This window comes from Cetorhinus maximus, chromosome 22 (assembly GCF_964194155.1).
Source record: "Cetorhinus maximus chromosome 22, sCetMax3.hap1.1, whole genome shotgun sequence".
NCBI classification, from domain to species: Eukaryota; Metazoa; Chordata; class Chondrichthyes; order Lamniformes; family Cetorhinidae; genus Cetorhinus; species Cetorhinus maximus.
This window is the reverse complement of record NC_135900.1, coordinates 66,765,175-66,790,642: the sequence shown is the minus strand read 5'-3', so window position 1 is coordinate 66,790,642 and position 25,468 is coordinate 66,765,175. Positions and strand designations below refer to the sequence as shown.

General features: G+C 43.9%; 1 protein-coding gene across 1 annotated transcript in view; it reads left to right on the top strand.

Annotated features, from left to right (window-relative positions):
- The window catches only part of pdzrn4 (PDZ domain containing ring finger 4), a 462,929-nt gene that overhangs the window by 414,158 nt on the left and 23,303 nt on the right, over positions 1-25,468 (top strand). Inside the window, exons 6-7 of the mRNA XM_078568472.1 lie at positions 17,138-17,239; positions 21,031-21,093. Coding sequence (XP_078424598.1) covers positions 17,138-17,239; positions 21,031-21,093 — 165 coding nt within the window. The remainder of the gene's footprint in view (positions 1-17,137; positions 17,240-21,030; positions 21,094-25,468) is intronic.

The following is a 25,468-nucleotide window of genomic DNA, read 5'->3' as shown; positions in this document are numbered from 1 at the left end:
ACAGTACCATCAATTGGCACTTGCTTAGCATTAACCTGCTCACTGATGCTCAGTTTGGGTTCGGCCAGGGCCACGCAGCTCCTGACCTCATTACAGCCTTGGTTCAGACATGGACAAAAGAGCTGAACTCGTGAGGTGAGTGTGACTGCCCTTGATATCAAGGCAGCATTTGACTGCGCGTGGCATCAAGGATCCCTAGAAAAACTGGAGTCAATGGGAATCAGGGGGAAAATTACCTAGCACAAAAGAAGATGGTTGTGGTTGTTGGAGGTCAGTCATCTCAGTTCTAGGACAGGAGTTCCTAAGGGCAGTGTCCTAGGCCCAACCGTCTTCAGCTGCTTCATCAATGACCTTCCTTCCATCATAAGGTCAGAAGTGGGGATGTTCACCGATGATTGCACAATGTTCAGCACCATTCGTGACTCCTCAGATACTGAAGCAGTCCATGTCCAAATGCAGCAAGACCTGGACAATATCCAGGCTTGGGCTGACAAATGGCAAGTAACATTCATGCCACACAAGTGCCAGGCAATAACCATCTCCAATAAGAAAGAATCTAACCATCGCCCCATGACATTTAATGGCATTACCATCGTTGAATCCCCCATTGACCAGAAACTGAACTGGACCACACGTATAAACACTGTGGCTACAAGAACAGGTCAGAGGCCAGGAATCCTGTAGCGAGTAACTCCCCTCCTGACTCCCCAAAGCCTGTCCACCATCTGCAAGGCTAAAGTCATGAGTGTGATGGAATACTCTCCACTTGCCTGGATGAGTGCAGCTCCAACAGCACTCAAGAAGCTTTACACCGTCCAGGACAAAGTAGCCCACTGGATTGGCACCCCATCCACAAACATTCACTCCCTCCACCAATGGCACACAGTAGCAGCAGTGTGTACTATCTACAAGATGCACTGCAGAAATTCACCAAGGCTCCATAGGCAGCATCTTCCAAACCCACAACTGCTACCGTCTAGAAGGACAAGGGCAGCAGATAGATGGGAACACCACCACCTGGAAGTTCCCCTGCAAGTCACTCACCGTCCTGACCTGGAAATATATCACCATTCCTTCACTGTCGCTGGGTCAAAATCCTGGAACTCCCTCCCTAACAGCACTGTGGGTGTACCTACACCATATGGGTTGCAGCAGTTCAAGAAGGCAGCTCACCACCACCTTCTCAAGGGCAATTAGGGATGGGAAATAAATGCTGGCTTAGCCAGTAATGCCCACATCCCATAAATGGAAATTAATCTTATCTCTGCATGGTGGATACTGGGTGATACTGGTAGGTGTAAGGGAAAAGGGTGGTGGGTGGGGTGTATTGGTTGGCATGAGTTGGTATAGGGCTGATGAAGGGCCATGTGGGATGGGTGAAGGGGCATAGGTTGGCATGGAGGGCATGAGGGGCCATGGTAGTTACAGGACATGAGGATGCATGGGTTATCATGGATGGGGCAAGTGGAGTGTGTGGGGAGGTGAGGGCTGGAGGGATCCTTCATGTTTTATTTTTTATTTTTAAATTTTGGACACAGTGCTGGATCCCTAAGGCAGGCTTTCTGCCCAGCCCTCTTCCGCACCTGGTAGCCACTTCGCTCTTTCCTGACTCGCCCACCCTGACTTCTAATCTAGCCTGCCACCCTTGGACCAAAAATCTGACGTCCGGGCAGCCGTTTTTAAAGGTTGGGTTAGTGGAGTGGGAATTCTCCCAACTCTGCGCACCCTTCCCGGGTGCAAAAATGCGGGCATTAATGTGCAAAATCCACCAGCTCTCATTTTTCCAATTGTAATGCGGGTCATTAAGAGCAGCAACACACAGTTAGGTAAGCATGCCTGCTACCTGTGTTTGCTGGGGAAGGTTTTAAGAAATTTTGCAATCTTATAGGAAGTTATCAGATTGTACGCTAAAATGGACTTTAACATAAGCTAATTGTGGTAGTAGTTCCTAATAATGAAAAGCCAGGGTATTATAAGAGATCTGAATGCTGCTCGGGTTTCTATTCAATAGACTGTAATCTCCACTAATCACACCATCACAGTCATTAATTTAATATCAGCTGTGATTTTGCAGCCTGAGGCAAAACCTCCTGACTAGAATAAAGAGTGTTTGACATGAGATTTAAACAGAAAAGTGCCCTTTTCAGGCTGAAGCCCCTTCAAATAATGGTGAATAAAACATTATACAATAGTTCATTCCACAACCAAAAAGGCCTTAAACTGACAAAAAAGGGAAATTATTGTGTTCTTATGAAAGGCGAGATTTATTTTTGTCATTTTGCAGTGTGACAACTTTGAAATTGTATTTTTTTTAAATAAAGAAAGACATATCTACAGTCCTTTTACAGCGCTTCACATTTTATTAATGCTGGCAATTTTGCATTCAGTGATACACAAAGGGAAGGAAATACTGCATTGATATGATATGAATGTTCCAGAAATAATGGATGATTGTCAGTAAGCAAATTTGTTTGCCAAAAATGCATGCCAGATAGGTTACGTCCTGTTGCCAACTGTTAATTCATCTCGTCTTCTGCCCTGAATCTCAAAGATGTTGAGTGTGCAAAAACACAATATTCCCAACAGGCAAAAAGGTGAGCAAGATAAATAGCTGTGCAGATTTGGAAAATGGAAAAGCCTACTGTGGCACTTTCACACACTTTGTGTGAGTGTGGTTGCTGCTCAAGGAATGTAATATCTGTGTTGAACATTTTGCAGGAATGAAGGCAGAGTGTAGTGCAATAAATTGAAAATACCACTTTTCCTTTGTGTGACCTGCCTGGGCATACATATTTCAGATAGGTGACTGAATGAAGGGAAAGAACAGTGTTACAATTACAAGGTTTGTAAGATTATGTTTTGTGGGCTGTGTTTTTAAATTTAAGGTAAAATGAAGGGGGTCATGTGACCTGTTCTGACGTCTGCCTGACAATAAGTCTGGGTGGCTTGATTGTTAGAGATCAAGGATTGTTTTACTGGGAAGAAGGTGCAAGGTACTTATGCTTGCAGATATTGGCAGCAGCCCTGCGTGTTAACAGTGAAGACTGTGCACCTCCAAAGAACCAGAAAAGTGTTGAGAATGTTGGGTTGTAAACAGCTGTACTTTAAACCGGCCATTTAGTTCCATGGCAAAAGAGATTTGGGCTCTCAGGGATAGCTAATTAGCGTTTCTACAAAGATACAAGGTCCATGTGATTCATGTTGTCATGGGAAGGATGCAGAGAAAGCCATTGTAAAGATCAGGCTACAGGCCTTCTGAGAAAATCAGTGAATTGCACAATGTTTTGAGAGAGCAGCTAGAGGCCAAATGAAGTGTCTACGGTTTGCTATGCAGGAATGTGGGTGGATGCTCATGCTCAGATTGCAAAAAACAAATTTGTGGGGAGTTAAAACAAGGCTGGGAGAGTCTCCAGGAGAAGAAAACCTCATTGTGAAAAGCAGTTTTAATATTAAGTTACCGGGCTGTGAAGAGAAAAGAACAGGAATAAACCCTTGGAGCTAAGAATCACTGAAGATTGATTTTGGGAAAATTGAATGTCTATTTAAATGACAGTGTAAAGTATGCCTGTGAAGTGTGTTTTTTGGATTGTGCTAAGAATAAGAAGGGGGGGTGGCGGTTATCTGTTCTCCGGTTGAAAGTATATGTTGCCTACAAAGATCATGTTTAGCCATGGTGCCTTTAGTCATTTGTTACAGTAAGCATCTTAAAACATGAAACTTCTCATGTGTTATTCTTTTAGCTATTAACTGGAAGTTCAAATTTCTTTTTAAAAGTTATCAGTAACTGATCGTTAGAACAATTGTCGCATCTGTACCGTTCCATCCGAGAGAATTTTTCTTTTAAACTGGCAATTATTTATATTGGAAGATTGCCATCCACATTTTCTTGGTGAGTTGAGGCCAACAGATCTTGTATTGACTAAGATAAGCAACAAGCAAGTGGAGCAGTGGGTGGGTGGGAGCTGGAATTTAAGCTTTCAACGTATACTGACACATACAGAAATATCTAGCACTTACCTTCATTTCTCCACCCCAGCTTTTGTACATTCAGTCTTCAGATTTAGATTATTTTCTCCCCACAATTTCCCCTTCTTTACCCCCTGACAATCTCATTGACTTTACAATCTTTTTAATTGGCTAATGGAGTTTGATTCCAACAGTTGAACTAATTTGCATTCTTGAGGTCTGAAACTGAGGATGGTTTATTTGAGAGAGTTTAGAATGGATACTCTGTCGGTGGCTGTCTGTTTAAGAAGCTTTGTTTCTGTGGTCTGTTGGGAGTGTGCAGCTGGATGCTGTGTCACTATCTGAGCCCTTTGGAAGAAGCAATTAATGCTTATTCAGCCCAGCAGTTTACACACTTCCTCCTCCAACTTGTCAAGACCAAATAACTTCACAAATGAGATGCACACTGCTTCTACTTCACAAAATTTCCAGCAGATGTGTCCTATGCCCTGTGAGTGAGAGGAGAGCTGCTTAACTATATTTTTAATATATATCAAAAGCAGTATTTCTGCAGCATATTGAGATCAGCAACTCTCTGGAGTTTCACAGGTCATTATTGCATTGTTTTGCATAGTTGGCTTTTCAATCCATCAAGGTATTAGTGAGAATGATTGAGTTGCAGCATAATCTGAAGCATAAGTGCTTCGTTAGTTTAACATTGTGACTTGACTCAATCTAGTGAATATTGAATGAATACAATAGTCATTTGCTGAACTAAATAAAATATCACTATTTACTTGAAAGTTATTGTTGGGTCCAGGAAAGGACTGCTGTATTTCCCAACCTTGCAGTGAATAACTGAGCCATGATTGTAGCACAGGTGACCTACCCTTGCGAGAAATGATGTCAAACATTTCCTGATGGAGACATTGTCCCTTTAAAAAGCCACTCCAATCTGCAGTAAACAGCCCCTTCCTCACTGTCTAAAACCTTGACGCTCCAAACTCAAGTTGAATTATCAGGGTCAAGATCACTATCAGATTGAACCTGCCACCAAGCAGATTATGATTCACTGGAAACTATAATTATGTTTTTTTTTAGCTACATCTATCAAAACATATATCACAGAAAGATGCCATTGTGTTTGTTCCACTTATTGAAAGAGCTGCTCCATTAGTCCCACTTCTCTTACCAGCCCTGCAAATCTTTCAAATGTATATCCAGTTCCTTTTTGAAAGTTATTCTCGGGTCTGGATGAAGATTCTGAAGTGATTATTTTAACACACGGAGTTTTAGATGAATCATTTTTGTTCAAAAAATAATTAAAAAGGAACATACTGCCTCAAAAATAGTCTTGAATCTTTTTAGCCAAAGGTCAAATATCTCAAATGCCATTTGCCAGGTCTACTTGGTACTTGGCCTGACGTCACCAATGGGGAGGCAGATATCTGGAGTCACTCTTAGGAGAACAGTGGGAGAAAACAACTTTGGACTGGCCTGGCCTGAGTACCAAGTGGCGTCTCCAATCCTGTGGAAAATGTTATTCTCTGGGCTTGCAATAAAGCCATCCATCTGTGTGGTTCCCGGGTACTTGGCAATTCCTGATTGGCAGCATTGATTTCAAGACGCTGTCTTATCCCTGACATCTCACTCTGGTCCACAGGTGAGATGAGAGAAGAGGAGGAAATTTACAGATCACTTGTACAACAATGATTTTTAATATCAAGTTTTCTGATTGTTTCAAACAAGCTTTCCCCACCTTTAGTTCTTTCAAAGTGGACAGCAATGTCCTCTTTGTGACTTGATGATGAATGTCACGCAATATGACCCCAGTGTGTACAGGTCCCAAGTTCAACCACTGAGATGTGCTGAGTCATCTTACTGTCACCCAGGATAGTGGTGGGGATGCACGATGCAGGACTAAAAATCAGACAAGACCACTGCTCCTGGTCACCATCCAGCGACCTAGAAAAGCTTGAGTGGATAGATTGCTGCAACATACAGTTAGCTCACCAATGCTTACTGCTGAAGCTCGGGGTGAAAATTCCAACGAGTCCCCCTGGTGTCTATCGTGCTGTACCATGGTTCTACAATCCCCCTAGTGTCTGTCGCACTGTATGCTGGCTGTACAGTCCTCCAGGTATCTGTCATTGTAACCTGAGCACAAGTTAACACCTTTGGGAAAGGGCGGGAGATAAATAGGATTGGGGAAAGGACTTCATTGATAGAGTGGAGGCGGTGGCCTAGTGGTATTGTCACTGGACTAACAATCCAGAGACCCAGGGTAATGCTCTGGGGACTGATGAATCAGTGCTCCTCCATGTTGAACACTATTGGAGAAACCACTGAGGATAGCAAGGGCACAGAATGTACTCTGGGTGGGGGACTTCAATGTCCATCACCAACAGTAGCTCAGTAGCACCAACACAGACCGAGCTGGGTGAGTCCTAAAGGACATAGCTGCTAGACTAGGTCTGCGGCAGGTAGTGAGGGAACCAACAAGAGAGAAAAACATACATGACCTCATCCTCGCCAACCTGCCTGCCGCAGACGCATCTGTCCATGGCAGTATCTGTAGGAGTGACCACCGCACAGTCCTTGAGGAGACGAAGTTCCGTTTTAACATTGAGAATGCCCTCCATCATGTTGTGTGGCACTACCACCATGCCAAATGGGATAGATTTCGAAACCAATCTAGCAACTCAAGACAGGGCAACCATGAGGCGCTGTGGGCCATGAGCAGCAGCAGAATTGTACTTGAACACAATCTAACCTCATGACCCGGTATATCCCCCACTCAACCATTACCATCAAGCCAGGGGATCAACCCTGGTTCAATGAACAATGCAGAGGGGCATGCCAGGAGCGGCAGCAGGCATATCTAGAAGTGAGGTGTCAACCTGCTGAAGGTACAACAGCACTCCTTGCGTGCCAAACAGCATAAGTAGCAAGTGATAGACAGAGCTAAATGGTTCCACAACCAACAGATCAGATCTAAGCTCTGCAGTCCTGCCACATACAGTTGTGAATGTGATGGACAATTAAACAACTCACCGGAGGTGGAGGCTCCACAAATATCCCCATCCTCAATGATGGAGGAGCCCAGCACATCAGTGCAAAAGATAAGGCTGAAGCATTCGCAACAATCTTCAGCCAGAAGTGCCAAGTGGATAATCCATCTTGGCCTGCTCCAGAAGTCCCCAGCATCACAGATGCCAGTCTTCAGCCAAATCGATTCACTCCACTTGATATCAAGGAACGGATTGAAGGTACTGAATGCTGCAAAGGCTGTGGGCCCTAACAATATTCCGACTATAGTACTGAGGACTTGTACTCCAGAACTTGCTGCACCCCTAGCCAAGCTGTTCCAGTACAGCTACAACACTGGCATCTACCCGTCTATGTGGAAAATTGCCCAGGTATGTCCTGTGCACAAAAAGCAGGATAAATCCAACCCGGCCAATTACTGCCCCATCAGCCTACTCTTGATCATCAGTAAAGTGATAGAAGGGTTCATCAGCAGTGCTATTGAGCAGCACTTGCTTAGCAATGACCTCACTGATTCTCAGTTTCTAGTTCCGGCAGGATCACTCAGCTCCTGACCTCATTACAGCCTTGGTTCAAACGTGGTCAAAAGAGCAGAACTCCCGAGGTGAGGTGAGAGTGACTGCCCTTGACATCAAGGCAGCATTTGACCGAGTGTGACATCAAGGAGCCTGAGCAAAACTGGAGTCAATGGGAATCGGGGAAAACTCTCCGCTGGTTGGAGTCATTCCTAGCACAAAGGAAGATGGTTGTGGTTGTTGGAGGTCAGTCATCTCAGTTCCAGGACATCACTGCAGGAGTTCCTCAGGGTAGTGTCCTAGGCCCAATATTCTTCAGTTGCTTCATCAGTGACCTTCCTTCCATCATAAGGTCAGAAGTGGGGATGTTCGCTGATGATTGATTATTGCACAATGTTCAACACCATTCGCGATTCCTCAGATACTGAAGTAGTCTATGTCCAAATGCAGCAAGACCTGGACAATATCCAGGCTTGGGCTGACAAGTGGCAAGTAACATTCACACCACACAAGTGTCAGGCAATGACCATCTCCAAACAAGAGAGAATCTAACATCGCCCCTTGACATTCAGTTGCATTACCATCGCTAAATCCCCCACTGTCAACATCCTGGGCGTTACCATTGACCAGAAACTGAACTGGACTAGCCATATAAATACTGTGGCTACATGAGCAAGTCAGAGGCTAGGAACCCTGTGGCAAGTAACTCACCACCTGACCCCCGCCAAAGCCAGTCCACAAGTTAAGAGTGTGCCGGAATACTCTTCACTTACCTGGATGAGTGCAGCTCCCAGAACATTCAAGGAGCTTGACACTATCCAAGACAAAGCATCCCACTTAATTGGCACCACATCTACAAACAGTAACTCCCTCCACCACTGACGCACAGTAGCAGCAGTGTGTATCATCCAGAAGATGCACCGCAGAAACTCACCAAGGCTCCTTAGGCTGCCCCTTCCAAACCCACAACTGCTACCATATAGAACAGGGATGGGGAACCCCTGGACTGGGGGCCGGATCCAGCCCGTTGAACATTTTCATCTGGCCCATGGTAAGATTTTAAAATCCAACACCCTGCATGTTGCACTCTAGGGCCAGCTGCCGCCACCATGATCTGATGCCTGAGCCTCGGCCGCAGTTACCAGAAGCCCAGGCAGTGGGGAAAGAGCAAGATCCAGGGGCAGGAGTGCAGGGCAGGGATGGGAAGCTTCCGGCTGCCAATCGGGTGGTGAAGTGTGAGTAACCGGGCAGGGGAGAAAGGGAGCAGGACACCCAGCTCCATTGGCATCCCAAGACAGTGGCTCAGCCCCTGCAGACTGAGGAAAAGGCCCAAGCTACAGACAACAGTATTTATATGGCTAGTCCAGGTCAGTTTCAGGTTCATGGTAACCTGGATGTTGATAGTGGGGGATTCAGTGATGTCAATGCCATTGAATGTCAGGGGGCGATTGTTCAATTCTCTCTTGTTGCAGATGGTCATTGCCTGGCACTTATGTGGTGCGAATGTTACCTGCCAGATCTTGCTGCATTTGGACATAGATTGCTTCAGTATCTGAGGAGCCGCGAATGGTGCTGAACATTGTGCAATCATCAGTGAACATCCCCACTTCTGACCTTATGATGGAAGGAAGGTCATTGATGAAGCTGCTGAAGATGATTGGGCCAAGGACACTACTTTGAGGAACTCCTGTAGTGATGTCCTAGAACCGAGATGATTGACATCCAACAACCCCAACCATCTTCCTTTGTGCTAGATATGATGCCAACCAGAGGAGAGTTTTCCCCCTGATTCCCATTGACTCCAGTTTTGCTAGGGTCTCTTGATACCACACTCAGTCAAATGCTGCCTTGATGTCAAGGGCAGTCACTCTCGTCTCATCTCTGGAGTTCAGCTCTTTTGTCCATGTTTGAACCACTGTTGTAATGAGGTCAGGAGTTGAGTGGCCCTGGCAGAACTCAAACTGAGCATCATTGAGCAGGTTATTACTAAGCAAGTGCTGCTTCATAGCACTGTTGATGACCCCTTCCATTACTTTACTGATGATCAAAAGTAGACTGATGGGTATAATAGGCTGGGTTGGATTTGTCCTGCTTTTTATGTGCAGGACATACCTGGGCAATTTTGCACGGTAGATTGCCAGTGCTGTAGCTGTACTGGAACAGCTTGGCTAGGGGCGTGGCAAGTTCTGGAGCACAAGTCTTCAGTACTATTGCCGGAATCTTGTCAGGGCCCATAGCCTTAGGAGTATCCAGTGCCTTCAGCCATTTCTTGATATCACATGGAATGAATCGAATTGGCTGAAGACTGGTATCCGTGATACTGGGGACCTCCGGAGGAGGCCAAAATGGATCATCCGCTCGGCACTTCTGGCTGAGGATTGTCGCAAATGCTTCAGCCTTATCTTTTGCACTGATGTGCTGGGCTCCTCCATCATTGAGGATGGGGATATTTGTGGAGCCTCCTCCTCCAGTGAGTTGTTTAATTGTCCACCACCATTCACGACTGGATGTGGCAGGACTGCAGAGCTTAGATCTGATCCATTCAGATCTAATCAGCTACATTCACGACATTATGGTATTTTTTTTGCATATGTTCAGCTGTGGTCAGTTTATTGGGATTCAAGCTGAAAAAAACATGGTTACGTCATGTCTCAATGTTCTGAGCTAAAGGGTTAGGGCTGGAAAGCTTCAAGTCAGCTACTATTTAGTAAGTTAAGATCTCAAAGCTTTGTGCATATTGGGAATGTTAGTCTATTTGCTAGCACCACCTCAGATCAGCAATGAGCTTGGTCTTATATTTTTATTGTCGAAGGACTTTGGTTATGGGGCTATATGTCTCATTATTTAGGACACCACCAGGATTGAGCAGAGGTGGCGAGGTTATTTAGGAAATTGGAGGACAGGTGACACCAAGCTTAGATTTTGAAAGCCTGAAGACAATTTTGAAAGCCTGAAGACTGTATATTCAAGGAAAGAAGCTAAAGAGTTTGGGAGAGAATGAGACTTGGTTTCAACACAGTGAGGATAGAAACGTAGGATCAAGAGTAGGCCATTCAGCCTATCGAGCCTGCTGCACCATTCAATTAGATCATGTCTGATCGTCTACCTCAATGCCGCTTTCCCGTGCAACCACCCCCCCATCCCACAATGTCATTAGTCTCCAGAAATCTATCAATTTCTGTTTTGAACATGCTCAATGATTGAGCTTCCACAGACCTCTGGGGTAGAGATTTCCAAAGATTCACAACCCATCTGAGTGAAGAAATCCCCCCTCACCTCAATCTTAAATGGCCCACCCTTGAATTTAAGGATTTAAGGAGGAGGAGGAGCATGTACGAGTTTCAGAGGCTTTGGGGCAAGAATGCACAGAGGGGCACTGCACAAAGAAGTATCAATAAGTTAGAGGGGCACTGGAAAAATTGAAATGAAGGAAAAGCAGTTCGGAAGCTAAAGGTGGAACAAGGATTGCCAAGTGGACTGCAAGCTGTTGCTTCTACCCTGGAGCAAGCACGTGTCTTGAAGGTTTTTCAGAATGTATCCGGCCTTTCTCATCAGTGGCGACTAATCTGTTTTGATCTTCTGAAATTAGAAGTAAAGCCAGGCTTTTTAAAAATTGTTTTTGTTTATTTTTCAAACCTTTGTTTGTCCACACATGAGGTAAGCCAGCTTCCTAATGAATAGCGTCGGATTGTTATCAGGATATCTTGGTGCTCCGTGGAGATTAGAGGAATCAGCTGAATTAATTGTCAATGATCTGCTTTGCACAAATAAAAGGAGCAAATTAAAACAAAAAAAAAACATTAATTTGCAGGCAGAGCCAAAAAATGCAGCTCTGCCAGTGGCTAATTGTGCAAAGCGACTGGAAAAAGGGCTGCATTGTGTTGTTGGAATGTTTATGTTCTGTAAATTATGCCTGTGTTTACAGTCACTCCCTGCAAAATGCTGACATTCAATGCACCTGTGACAGTTGTCATCCATAGCTGTCACTGGTAATGAATTTCCCAATTTACTTCCCTGCTTCTCACCCCCCCCAACCCCCCCGCAGTATGTGTCACCAGCCGGGGGGAAAAATAAGAGGCAAGTGACAGACAGGCCGCATGAACAAATATGTCAGAGTGCTTCAAATTTATTTCTTTTCAGGACTTGTTAAGGGAAGATTTAAGAGTCAGAAATGCCCAGCGTGTTTTGGCTCTCTACCGGGAAACAAGGATGAAGTGAGAGCGTCGGCTGAGTGTTCTTTTGTGTTTCACTTTGTCTTTGCCACTGAGTGTAGAAAATTAAAACTCATGAACATGTTTGAGTTTACAACAGCATTCCATTACTCCTCAGAGACTCTGTCTGCCTGACTATTTGATCTGTGTGTTGTTTCGAGATGTTTGTGTTGTGCTTCATATTCCAGTGGAAGTGCAATCACTTTCTCGCTCCCCTTTCTTTCTTACCCTCTCTTTCCTCTTTCATCACTTTCTTCCCCTCTTCTCTTCATCCTTTCTTCCCCCTTCCCTTCTTCATCCGTTCTTTCCCTTTTATTTTTCCTTTGCTCGCCTTTTTCCCTCCCCTACTTTCCTTTCTGTTTTTTCTTTTCTCTTGCCTTTTTCCACTCTCTTTCCTCCCCTCTTTCCATTGCTCTTTTGTGCTCTCCCTTTTTATTTGCATCCTTGCTGCTCTCCCTGTTACTCGCATTTCCTTTTTTAGCCTCTGTTCTTTGTCCTTTGCATTCTTTTCCCTTTGCTCCGTACTAATTACAGGGAAAGATGTTCCCTGCATGATGTGCAATGAAATTACAAAGAGGAGTTCTCCGTTTTACATTGTCTGTCCTTGGCTGGAACAATTCAGCAGTGGTGTGCAGTTTTACACTGTTTGCTTTTTTTACATGTCAACACAATCTTCAACGTGTCAAATTAAATGAATTCCTCTGCTTTTGGCTGATTTATATTCAAATTTGATTTGTCACTCAATGCACTGAGTCTGGATTGCAATGGCTTTGTGATTTCCAGATAAGTTTGCTGTTATATCACACCCTGCCTAATAGGCAGGGAAAGCTCAGCTTTAATTATGATTCTAGATACATCCATCATTAGTTGAAGGACCGAAGCCCTGTGATGTGGGCCAGCTCATATGACTGAAAGAACTTTCCAGAACTCGTCATCTCCTTGAAATACCAGTAGTGGGACAGAGAATGGGTTGAGGCTGTTGTGCGTTGAGGCTTGTTGGTCAGCCCCAACATCTTAAATGATCGAAACTAAAAATCTAAAAGAGTTTTAACCCAAAAAAAATCCATTGAAATAGTTGAAAAAAGCAGGTTGTGTAGGACTGAAAAACCGTTTACAAAGATTTTTTAAAAATCCTTAGTTTTTTTCCCCCTCCTTTGCTTTTGAAGATGGATTCAGCTTCAGTATAGTTCTACAGATACCTGTCCCTACACAAGAGGCTGATTTTATTTACCTACATCACAACAGTGACTACACCTGAATAGAACTTCATTGTCCAAAATGCTTTGGGACATCTTGTGGAGTGAAAGAGGCTACATAAATGCAAGCTTGTTAGTTTTTGTCTTCGGGTGAACTTAAGCAGGAAGCACCTTCAGGCTATTCACCCACAGCAGCAGCATATGAACATATGTATTAGGAGCAGGAGTAGGCCACTCGGCCCCTCGAAAACCTGCTCTGCCATTCAATAAGACCTGATTTTAACCTCACCTTCACATTTCCATCTACCCCTGATAACATTTCACCACCCCCCCCCACTTGCTTATCAAAAATCTATCTATCTCTGCCTTAAAAATATCCGAAGACTCTGCTTCCACCACCTTTCGACCCTCTGAGAGAAATAATCCGTCATGTCTTAAATGGGCAACCCCTTATTTTCAAACAGTGACTCCTAGTTCTAGATTCTCCCACAAGAGGAAACATCCTCTCCACATCCACCCTGTCAAGACCCCTCAGGATCTTGTATGTCTCAATCAAGTTGCCTCTCACTCTTCTACACTCCAGTGGATACAAGGCATGACTGAATCTGAGGATGTACTAACTAACACAACAAGCACACAGCTGAGACTAACATGTGAGAAATGGACCACGTGAGCAAGGCACTGAAAGGGTTTTGCTGTCTGTGTAGCTGCACCTTGATATGATTCACCATTGATTGCATAAAGAGAGGAGGAAAACTATTGATTCAAGCTAGTGGCAGAAAGCACATCTGAAATGTCCTTTCAGCCACTCCAAACTTATCTCTCCAGCAGAGGTCACTGGATGAACAAGTAGGAATCATCACTCCCCCAAAGCAGGAATTCTGAGGCCAGCTGCAACATCCCACTATCCTGCCCCTCTTCTCACTAACCAACCCCAAGCTAAGGTCTGTGAGCTTAGTACAGACTGGTATTCGCAATTGTGGCCAAGCACCACACTGTGCAATGAAAAGTCTGCTTTGTTGAAATTTCCAACACCTTTCTTTGTGGGGAAGGAGAAATAAACTTCTGCGAACAGGGAGAGACAGCATGAGGAAAGAACATTTTTACGCAGCGAGTGGTTAGGATCTGGAATGCACTGCCTGAGAGTGTGGTGGAAGCAGATTGAATTGTGGTTTCCAAAAGAGAATTGGATAAGCAACTGAAAAGATTTGGGGGGGCTATGGGGAAAAAGTGGGTGAGTGGGACAACTGAGTTGCTCTTACAGACAGCCAGCACAGACCTAGTGGGTCAAATGGCCTCCTTCCATGTTGTAACCATTCTGTGATTCTATGTATAATACAACCTGCGTATGACTGGTCACAAGGTGTCAGAGTGGCTAAGATATTAATCTCAAAAATAGTTTAGGCGAGTTCAATTGAATACAAATTTCCATTGTAATGTAGTTTATAGTTCAGCTCCATTTTTGTTCTCTGATAGATTTCTCGTTATCAAAAAAAAAATGCCGTGTACTGAACTGATGGAGAGCAGAGCAGGAAAGCCTGTGTGTGAAACTGCTTGAGAAATCCCCATTACATCACTCAAAAGTTCCTGTTTATTCTATACACTGCCAGAGGCCTGAAATATAATGGGGTGTCTACTGACATGAACAATTACTTGTCTTGCAAATGTTCTTTGTGCTAGTGGCTCACCTCAGCCACCACCTCTCCTGCTATCTGTTGATTGCCTGGGGTTCCCAATGCTGACTGCAATGTTTAAGACGATGGTCTGTGTTTGCATTATGTCTCCAGCAGGGGGGTCAAGAACGTGAGGTAATGCAGTCATTTATTTGGTAAAATATCTTGGCTTAAAGTTGGAGAGAAGAAAATTGCAACAAAATGGCAACTGAACAATAATTATAGATGTCGCAGGCTTGTAAAAGGAGATATTCTATTTCATTATTTTTAATAATTTTTACTTAAATCCAGTTTCCCACATGACAATGCCCTTTCTATATGATATTTTCTGTAACTGTTGGATTCCATGTTGTCAGGGTTGGTTAATCTATGCCATTGGGAATGTCAAAAGGAACTCTTTGATTTAGTAATTGTGAGTTTTGCTGTTTCCATTTCTGTTTTTAATCTCTGGCTTAATTTGTTTTCCTTCTGCTTTGTTTCTCCAGCTGCTTTTCTCTTCCTCACTCTCTCTTTGATTCTGCTTTCCCTGTCTCTTTAACTCTTAACCATTCCTACTCTTCATTGCATGATGTGGGTCACTAAAGTGAAACATTTCCATACAAAACACACAAGTTGGGCTCTACATTCTTGTACACGAAGATACAGCAGAATAAGTTTTTATTTTATTTATTCTTTCATGGGATGTGGGCGTCACTGGCTAGGCCAGCATTTATTGCGCATCCCTAATTGCCCTTGAGAAGGTGGTGGTGAGCCGCTGCCTTGAATCACTAGTCCGTGGGATATGGGAACACCCACAGCGCTGTTAAGGAGTTCAGGACTTTGACTCAGCGACAGTGAAGGAACGGCAATATAGTTCCAAGTCAGGATGATGTGTGGCTTGGAGGGGAGCTTGCAAGAGGTGGTGTTCCCATGCATCTGCTGCACTCATCCTTCTAAGTGATTGAGGTCATAGGTTTGGAAGGTGCTGTGGAAGGAGCCTTGGTGAGTTGCTGCAGTGCATCTTGTAAATGGTACAGACTGTTGCCACTGTGCATTGTTTTTGGTGGGGGTGAATGTTTGTGGGTGGGGTGCCAATCAACAGGCTGCCTTGTCCTGGATAGTGTCAAGCTTCTTGAATGTTGTTGGAGCTGCGCTCATCCATGCAAGTGCACTATGAAATGTTGGTAGAATCCACTGATAGTTGCCCCATGAAGAATTTTTGGGCGTTGTGTTCAGAACAAACATACCTGCCCATCAGCTTCTGGGAAGAGAAAGAATAGGAGATTTTTAAAGAATACCCTTACGCTTTCCAACAAGTATGTTGCCGATTAGAATCTGTTTGATGGAACATGTGAACTAACAAACCCCAGCTTACTCTCTGTCAATCCAAGTGCAAATAAGTGCATATTAAAGGCTTGTTGTATAATAGAGGCAGCATTGCAGTTACACCGAGAAAGAGGGATGAAATCAACCTGGGTTCCTGCCTTTAATTGCTATTCAGTGACCCCTTCGAGGATAAAGACAGCACTGGGTTTAGCTGCTATGCTTCCTGTGACAGAATGGCCTGCTAACACTCATTGTCAAGGCAAACACATGCAGATCGATGCCTGCAGGAGAAAATGGTTCGAGAACTGCAAGGAACCTTATTCTTCTTTTCCCCCCTTTTCCCATGCATACTTTGAGCTAGAGGACTTGGTCACAGCCTTTGTCAACCTTCCCTGGGCAGCAGCAGGCACACAGCAGTCTGGATGCCCCATGAACTGATAGTTGAGCACTTGCTGTAATGAGCGGGATGGGGAGACGGGCAGCTTCACCTGTGACCCTCTTGGAAATACATCACAAAGGAGTTCATGATGCTCATTGTCTTGGATGAGATGCAGGTGGCCGGGTGAATCTGTTCCATCACCTTGTAAATATAGATTGGGTAGATCTCCTTCCATAATCTTCACTTCTTGCTGCCCTTTTCTGTGACTTTACTTACGACCAGCTTAGGCACTGCTTTCCACTCTTCAGGCATCTTCACATTCACTTGTGTAATTTGATATCATTTAGGGTACATTTCCGATGTTCTGTCTGGCTATACATTTAGTGGCATAAGCTTAGAGAGGAAGCTTAAACTTTTCCAGTTTTAAGACATTGATGTAACTTTACGACTGTGTAAAGGTACAGTTGTGTGTTAAATCAGAGCTCCTGTCTCAAGCTGAAATAATATTTTACTAGTATTGCCCTAAAACATCTCTCCCTGTAAACCTATCATAAACATGTCAGTCTCAAATAAAGGCACATCACTGGAACCAGTTAGCACCAGTTATTACAAACATCAACTATATATGACATGAAGGATTTTATATTAAAATGTTTGCAACGATTGCATACGATATGGAGTCTTATTTATTTTTTTCACTTGTCAGGCTAGCTGAATATGCATTTGCTGGGGAAAGAAACGTGCCTTTGGAGACTGAAATATGCAGTGCTTTGGAAACAGGCGAAACGAGTTATGGCACAGTGTAAGACCAGGAGGGAAACAAAGAAACTTAACTCATGGCTTGGTGCTGTGTGTTTTCTTTCAGGAGGTTGAACTGTGCCGCATCAGCAGCCAGGAGAAGCTGGGCCTGACTGTCTGCTACAGAACAGATGATGATGAGGATGATAGCGGGATCTATGTCAGCGAGGTAAGTTGCTGTGGAAGGAAGTGAGCAAGCGACGGCCTGTAACAGACCTGAGTGTTGAGGGTTGGCACCACGCCAAGCGTTGTCACTCCTAATTGCTGTGGTAAATTGCATTGCCCGGGTAATATGATTATTACAGCCTGTTTATTTTAAGCAAATGCTTTAATGGTAGATGTTAATTACTGAACATTGTCAGAGCAAAAAAAAAAAATTAAATGATAAAAATCGAGCTGACTACACACACACACGCTCTGCTTTTACACAAAGCTTTCATCAAACAGTCCAGGCCCCAGATTCAGCGTCCTAATTGAAAGAGTGCTTGGGGTGGGGGGGAAGTGACAAGCTTGTCTATATCTAGAAAATGTTACACTTCAGCACAATCAAGAGCATTCCTGTTGAATACAGCATTAATAATTAAAATGCGTACATTGTGGTGGCCCATCATTTTCACAACCCATCTTTGTGATGTACTCTTTGCCATTTCTAATAAAGGCACTTTATGGGAAGAAGTTATCGGGAGGGTGCCGGCTATGGTTCCTCAGGTAACAAGGAAATGCGGAGATCCGTAGTTGGATCCATGCTGGCTGTGCCTGCGCCGCTCAAATCTTACAGCTTCAGCAGCTTATTCCTGAGGCGCAGATGTAGGTAATTCAGGAGCGCTGTTCAGTTCAGCTTCTTTCTTGTTTTAATCAACTGCACCCTGACTGCAGCTATACATCTGTGCCAAGATTTATGTTACTTAAGATGGCTGCTGCAGAGACATTTAAAGGGGAATGGAATTGGAAAATGGAGTGTATAAAAGGATATGGTGGTGAGGGTGGAGGTGGATACCGTTGGAAAGCTATCAATGGTGTGTATCTCATGAACCAAATGGCCATTTTCTGTGCTATAATTTCTATGATTCTAAATGTGGGTCTGTGGTCCTATTGTTAACCCTTTATGTATCAAGGGAACAAATGCAGTTAACACCTTTGTTGCTATGGATACGTATACTCATCCAGACTCCATTAGGTTCGTGGGGCAGCTTTGGGTTTACTTGTTTGACAACCACATTGTGTTTTGATGCAAAGAAAACATCACAGGTTAATCCAGTTGATCCTTAAAGTGGGCGAAAAATCATCCTCCATATTGCGTAAAAAGCTCACCTATAAAGCTCCCTCAGACCACAAAAATGGACAGTAGGAGAGAGAAAAGCCTAGAAATATAAACGATTCCGAAATTAATGGATATCATTTTACACATTGGCACCTGGGCAATAACCTGACGGAGAAACACTTGTCTGGTGCTGACCCGGGTGAGGGGTCCCGCTGCCTGGCGCTGACCCTGGGTGAGGGGTCCCGCTGCCTGGCGCTGACCCTGGCAGAGGGAGTCCTGCTGCCTGGTGCTGACCCTGGGCGAGAGGATCCCCTGCTTGGTGTAGATGCTGGCAAGTTTTGATTTTCCAGCTTAATGCCCAGGTTGTTTAGTTGGGGGAGAAAATTGAAAAATATAAGCTAAAGTAGTGAAATGGCAAGCTAACAACTTTTTAAAAAGACAAAGAGAAACATGGTTAGCAGAATGATATTGTTTGTCTCATTTGGAAGTGGTATTGTGTCAATACAGCAGTCTAATTTATTTTAATGGAGGCTCTAATGCTGAACTTACAGTATTTATTTCACTGAGATTGTGCAAACTGAGAGCCTAGAATGTATTTGAGCAGACTAGAGATGTATTTACAGACATCCCAAAGGAAGAGACATCAATAATGCCGATTAAAATGATTCAAAGATTGCAATTGTTTAAAAAAAGAAAATTGTGAGGAGTGTTTGGCAATAATATATCAAAAGCCAGTCACAAATGAGAAACAAAAGGGGAACATTACACAGATATAGCCCATTTAAACAGGAATCCAAAAGTAAAATGAGAGAAATGAATAGCTGAAGATAGTGATCGTGCCAAAGGTGATAGATAGGAGTGCCCCTTAGTGGCAGGGTCATCACTCAACCCTGTACAGTGGTGACTCTGATGGATTATAATTTGTATCCCAAATTCTGCAACACACAATAACAAGAACTAGTATCAGATGAGAGCGCCCATGAATCATGATAGCCACAGCCTCATCTGAACATCTAAATGTCGGACCCTTTCTTAAAATTCCTTATTTGCTGTTTATCCCAAGTGCATCTGACAGATAATTAAGTCGTATAAAAATTGTAATTTTCCCCAAATTGTGTTGATGTATAATTTTACATAAACTGGATAAGCTTCTGTCACTGGTCAGCATTGACAGAGTAGCAAGTGAGAAGCACGTACTGTTGGGAATGCTGCAGATTTAAGCTTCAGTCCTTTCAGAGTACAAATATCGATCTCTAGCCCTGGGCATTAAATGCTGTTATTTTAGTTATTAGTTTAAATGATACCTTTGGAGCTTGGGCCCATCTCTATCTCTCTGTGTCACTTAGGAGCATCTTTCTGACCGTTTACTTGGATAAAACTCTTCTGCCAGGCGCCTGCCAAAAAACTCTTCTATCACTAAATGAGACTTGATCAGCTCGGGAAGCTGCAGGTTTTGGAGGAAAACTTGCTCCTGTTCTGACTGTTTATATCCATAAGACACCAGTGTTTGCATTAAGATGATTTTGCACAGGTCCAGGAGAATTTAGACACAAAATGTGGTACAGCTGTAAAGATGGTAAAGTGGCTGATAAGTTTTGGTTAGCCAAGGGTATGTGACAATGCAAAGTCAGGCCCCCATCTGAAACTTGTCATCACACACAAGATACTCTGGCCACCTGGCAGGTGCATTATTTCAAGGGACCTATTTTTAAGTGATATAAATTCGTAGAACGGCTACAGCACAGGAGGAGGCCATTTGGCCCGTCACATTCTGTGCCAGTTCTGTCTCTCTCCTCTCGTGCTTCCTGCCCCTCCCCTCAATCTTAGATTTCTGTGTGCTAAACAATGTTTGTTAGCCAAGAGGGGACCAGGACATCTAAGTGTCCTACTCAAAGACCTCTAGCAATGCCACCTTTCAGTTGGCCACTGGCCTTATGCCCTAGCGACTCAGCCTGTCTTCCTTATGGAGCCGTCTGAAAATTCTGCCAGTTTCTGCCCCCATCAGATGCCTCTTCTCTTCTCAAATATGCCTGTAGATGAATTCTGCTGATAATTTTGATCATTTTGATACTGAGCACAATATCGTTTAAAGTGAGGCTGGTTTATGCTCCTCACGTAAGGCCAACTTGTGAGCGAGTGTCATAAACACAGTGCGTGCCTAGGAATTGCTCTGTGCAGCCTGACTGACTGAGAGCTCAATGTGCCCAGTTATCACTCCACATTTGCTACCCATAGACAGATCCTGAATGTCTTGCTGTATTTCCCTACACCATTGACTTCCACTTTACCTGTAGCCTCCTCTGGAGCCAGTGGGGATGTCAATCACCTTCAGAGTCCCAATTGCACTATGTTCCACAACTGGTTTTACAGTTCCTGTACCTGACATTGAGCACTGGTTAAAATGTATGGGTTAGAAATTCACACACAAAGTATAGATCCTAAGGGGAGTGAGATTACTGCGTGTGATACAAGATGGAACATGAGTTCTGTAAAATCACAGGGTCATTGACTGTAGGGACATAGGAACAGGAGTCAGCCATTCAGCTTCTTGGACCTGCTCTGCCATTCGATTAGATTAAGGCTGATCTGCACAATAACTCCATTCTCCCGCCATTCTTTACCATGAAGGGGTAATAATTTAATAATTTCATTAATGCTTTACTCATTCGCCTGACCTTGAACCTTTTTATTTTCTGCAGGTTGACCCGAATAGCATTGCTGCCAAAGATGGGCGTATCAGAGAGGGAGATCGGATCGTTCAGGTAAACTCAAAACGTCTGTTTGACTGATATCGCTCGCCCCTCTGGCTGAGAGCGAAGCAGGAGGCTTATGGCAACGTGAGCAACACAAAAAAAAAAATTGTCAAGCAGGTGGCAGGCTTTGAGGGTCAAGCCTCAGATGTACAACTAAATCTGAAGCTGCACCTGGGAGATAAGCCGATAGCAGGTTTTATTCTGTCGGGCTGTCTACCAGTTTTATGTGATGAAAGCAGCCCCACAGCTGGTGCCATACCACGTCTGGACCAGCTACACAGACTGTTATCGCCATAGCAACAATCAGACTGGACCCTGTCAAATAGCATTCTCCATGCAGAAGCATGGACATGCACCAAAAACGAGATTTTAAAAATAAAAGACGTTGTCAAAAAATAGCTGCTTTGTTACAGTGAAACCCATTGGGTGTTCGTCCTTCTGCACAACCCCTTGCTCGCAGGCCAATGTGAAATTGCGAGCGGCGCCTTAACATTTGTACAAAGAAGAAAGTCCATATTTCATAATGCATGCTGATTAATTTCAGTTTGCTTATAGCCCATTTTATCTCTGCAATGGGTGTCAGAACTCAACTAGGGCCAGGGGATTTTCCGGCCCTGTCACGGGCGGGACCCGCTGCGGGAGAATTGGCGGCCCAGCCTTCGGTGGGACTGGACGATCCCGGCAGCGGGTGGGGCCAGAGAATCCTTCCCTTGGCGTTCCAAGCTGGAGGGAACCACACAGCATCTCCCAGGGGTGGAATATTAGGACCACGGCTCATTTCGATTTATGTTAATGAACTTGACGGGCATAATTTAAAATTTTTCAGGTGACAAAGTTCAAAATGTAGGAAACAATGAGGAGAATAGTTGCAGCCTTTAGGAGGACATAGGTAGACTGGTAAAGTATCACACGACAGATGAAATTTTATGTCGAGAAGTGTGAATTGATGCATTTTGGAAGGAAGAAAGTGGAATTTTTTTTAATTCAGTCATGGGATTTGGGCATCACTGGCTAGGCCAATGCTTATTGCCCGTCCCTAATTGCCCTTGAGAAGGTGGTGATGAGCTGCCTTCTTGAACCGCTGCAGTCCATATGGTGTAGGTACACCCACAGTGCTGTTAGGGAGGGAGTTCCAGGATTTTGACCCCGCGACAGTGAAGGAACGGCGATATATTTCCAAGTCAGGATGGTGTGTTGCTTGGAGGGGAATTTCCGGGTGGTGGTGTTCCCATCTATCTGCTGCCCTTGTCCTTCTAGATGGTAGCGGTTGTGGGTTTGGAAGGTGCCGTCCAAGGAGCCTTGGTGAGTTCCTGTAGTGTGTCTTGTGGATGGTACAATAATATAAAAGCAAAATACTGCAAATGCTGGAAATCTGAAACAAAAACAGAAAATGCTGGAAAAACTCAGCAGGTCTGGCAGCATCTGTGGAGAGAGAAACAGAGTTAACGTTTCGAGTCCGTGTGACCCTTCTTTAGAGCTGAAGCGTGTGTTGGTAGAGGGAGTGAATGTTTGTGAATGGGGTGCAAATCAAGCGGACTGCTTTGTCCTGGATGGTGTCAAGCTTCTTGAGTGTTGTTGGAGCTGGATTCATCTAGGCAAGTAGAGAGTATTCCTTCACACTCTTGACTTGTGCCTTGTAGATGGTGGACAGCTCTGGGGAGTCAGGAGGTGAGTTGCCGCAGGATTCCTAGCCTCTGACCTGTTCATGTAGCCACAGTATTTATATGGCTAGTCCAGTTCAGTTTCTGGTCAACACTAACCCCCAGGATGTTAGTACTGGGAGACTCGACGATGGTAATGCCATTGAAGGTCAAGGGGCGATGGTTAGATTCTCTCTTGTTGGAAATGGTCATTGCCTCGCACTTGTGTGGTGTGAATGTTACTTGCCAGGTCTTGCTGCATTTGGACGTGGACTGTTTCAGTATCTGAGGAGTCATGAATGGTGCTGAAAAACATTGTGCAATCATTAGCAAAAACCCCCACTTCTGACCTTATGGTGGAGCAGCTGAAGATGGCTGGGCCGAGGAATAGTATAATTTACAAAATGGTACAATTTTAAAGGGAGTGCAGGGACAGAGAGCCTTGGGTTCATGTACACAAATGCCTCAAGCTGGTAGGACAAGTTGATAAGATGTTAAGAATTCATGTAGGATCCTGTGCTCTATAAATAGAGGCATAAGAGTACAGAAGCTCGAAATTTCTGCTAAAATGTTATAAATCGCTGGTAAGGCCTCAGCTAGAGTATTGTTTCCCTTTCTTGGCACCACACTTTCAGAAGGATGTCAGACCTTAGAGAGAGTCCAGAGCAGTTTTACTAGAATGATAACCAGGGATGAGGGATTTCAGTTCTGTAGAGAGATGACAGAAGCTGTGAATATCCTCCTTTAGAGCAGAGAAGGTTAAAGGAAGATTGAATAGAGGTGTTCAAAAGTTTGAAGGGTTTCGATAGAGTCAATGGAGAGAAACTGTTTCCACTGGCAGTGGGGTTGGTAACCTTAAGATACATTATGGTAGCTGTCAAAAAACTTATGATCTGGAATGCTCTACTTTGAAGTAGATTCAGTAGTAATTTTCAGAAGTGAATTTGATATATATTTGAAAATGAAAAGCTTGTTGGACTGTAGGGAGTGTGGCTAAATGAGTTGCTCTTCTGAAGAACCAGTAGAGGCACAATGCACTGAGTACCTCCTGCTGTATGATTCTATGAACTTGGATTTTATTCCTTTGAGTTTAGAAGATTGAGAAGTGATCAAGCTAGGCATTTAAAACCAAAAAAGGCTTTGAGAGGATAGATACCAGAGAAGCTTTTACCTTGGTGTGGGAATCCAGAACAGAGGGGCATAAGGCATTAAGGAATCAGGAAACAATTTTTCACACAAACGGTAATGGAGACCTGGATCTCCCCACTTGAGCTCCAAAGGAAAAAGCTGTGGATGGTAGAGAATAAAGACTGAGATTGATTTTTTAAAAATAACTTGTGAGGAACATGGATCAAAGGAGGCTAAATCAACTTGAGGTACAGATCAGCCAAGATCTAACTAAATGGCAGAATTCGTTTGAGGGCTGAGTAGCCCTACTTGAACTCCTAATGTTCCTGCAAAATCTCTAATGGCTTCCCAATATTGCAAATAATTGTAATTTGGGTACGGGAGCTGCTGCTTCACTTGAATTGACCAGCTGATAACATTTCTACCACTACCAGTTGTTCTGGTGGAGGGCTGGTGGGTTACATGGAAAGACTTTGTCATGCTGAAGAGTATTTTGGAGCCTGGTGTTATAAGTTCAGAACGTGTCTGAAATTTTGAATTTTGCTAGCTTGACAATGAAGCCTTAGTAGATCCGGTCATCTGTGTTATGATGATGTTTATCTGCCAGCCGGTTGGTTCCAAGTGGCTTTTTTCAGGCATTTAAATGAAGTTGTTATTGATACTGGCAACTGGGCAAGTGTCACTCCTTCCAGCTTCATTAATACTAGTCTGCTGTCTGTACCTGAGGTCGCACCAAACCCTATTCGCCCATCACCCCTGGGCTCGCTGACCTTGATAGGATCTCATTCTGGCAATGGCTTGATTTTTGAAATTCTCGTTTTTGTTTTCAAATGCTGAGGCCTCCCCCCACTCCCCTACCTCCCCACCCCGCCCCCATCCCCCATGTTTGAAACCACCTTCGGCCCTACAACCTTCAGAGATCTCTTCCAATTTTGGCCTTTGTGTTACCACACTTTTAATCAGTCCATCATCGACAGCCATGCCTTCAACTGCTTAAGCCTTAAGCTCTGAAATTCCCTCCATAAATCTCTTTATCTTTCCTCCTTTAAGATGCTTCTTAAAAACATAATCTTGGATGAGTTAGTCCCCTGTCCTAATGTCTCTTCCTGTGGCTCAGTGTCAAATTTTATTTGATAAAACACTGTCAAGTGTTTTGGGATGTTTCACTGCATCAAAGGTACTTTATAAATGAGTTGCTGTTGTCCATTTTGCTGGATTTTCATTTACACAGTGACTGTACGATATTTGAAACCACGACACTGGGCAGGTTCTTATGGAAGTGCTAAACTTGTAATGGCATGTTTTTTAAAACCAGGATGACATGTTTTTTTTTAATCTACTAGATTGTTGACCAATTCTTTATGCCTTTGTGCGAGTTGCACATCCTGCAAATGTCTTTATATCTGAGTGAATTCAACCATTGGGAAGACGGATCTGAGTTTGACTTCAGCCTGTGCTAATAGGATAACTATTTGCTTTCTTTGCTGATTGCAGTTGTGTTTGTTGATCAGATAAGATTGGGTAATCTCACTCAGAGGTTTGACAAGCATTAATGTCTAAAACATCATGTTGGTGTAGTAGCGGATACTCCTGAGCTTGGGCATTAAAGGATAGTT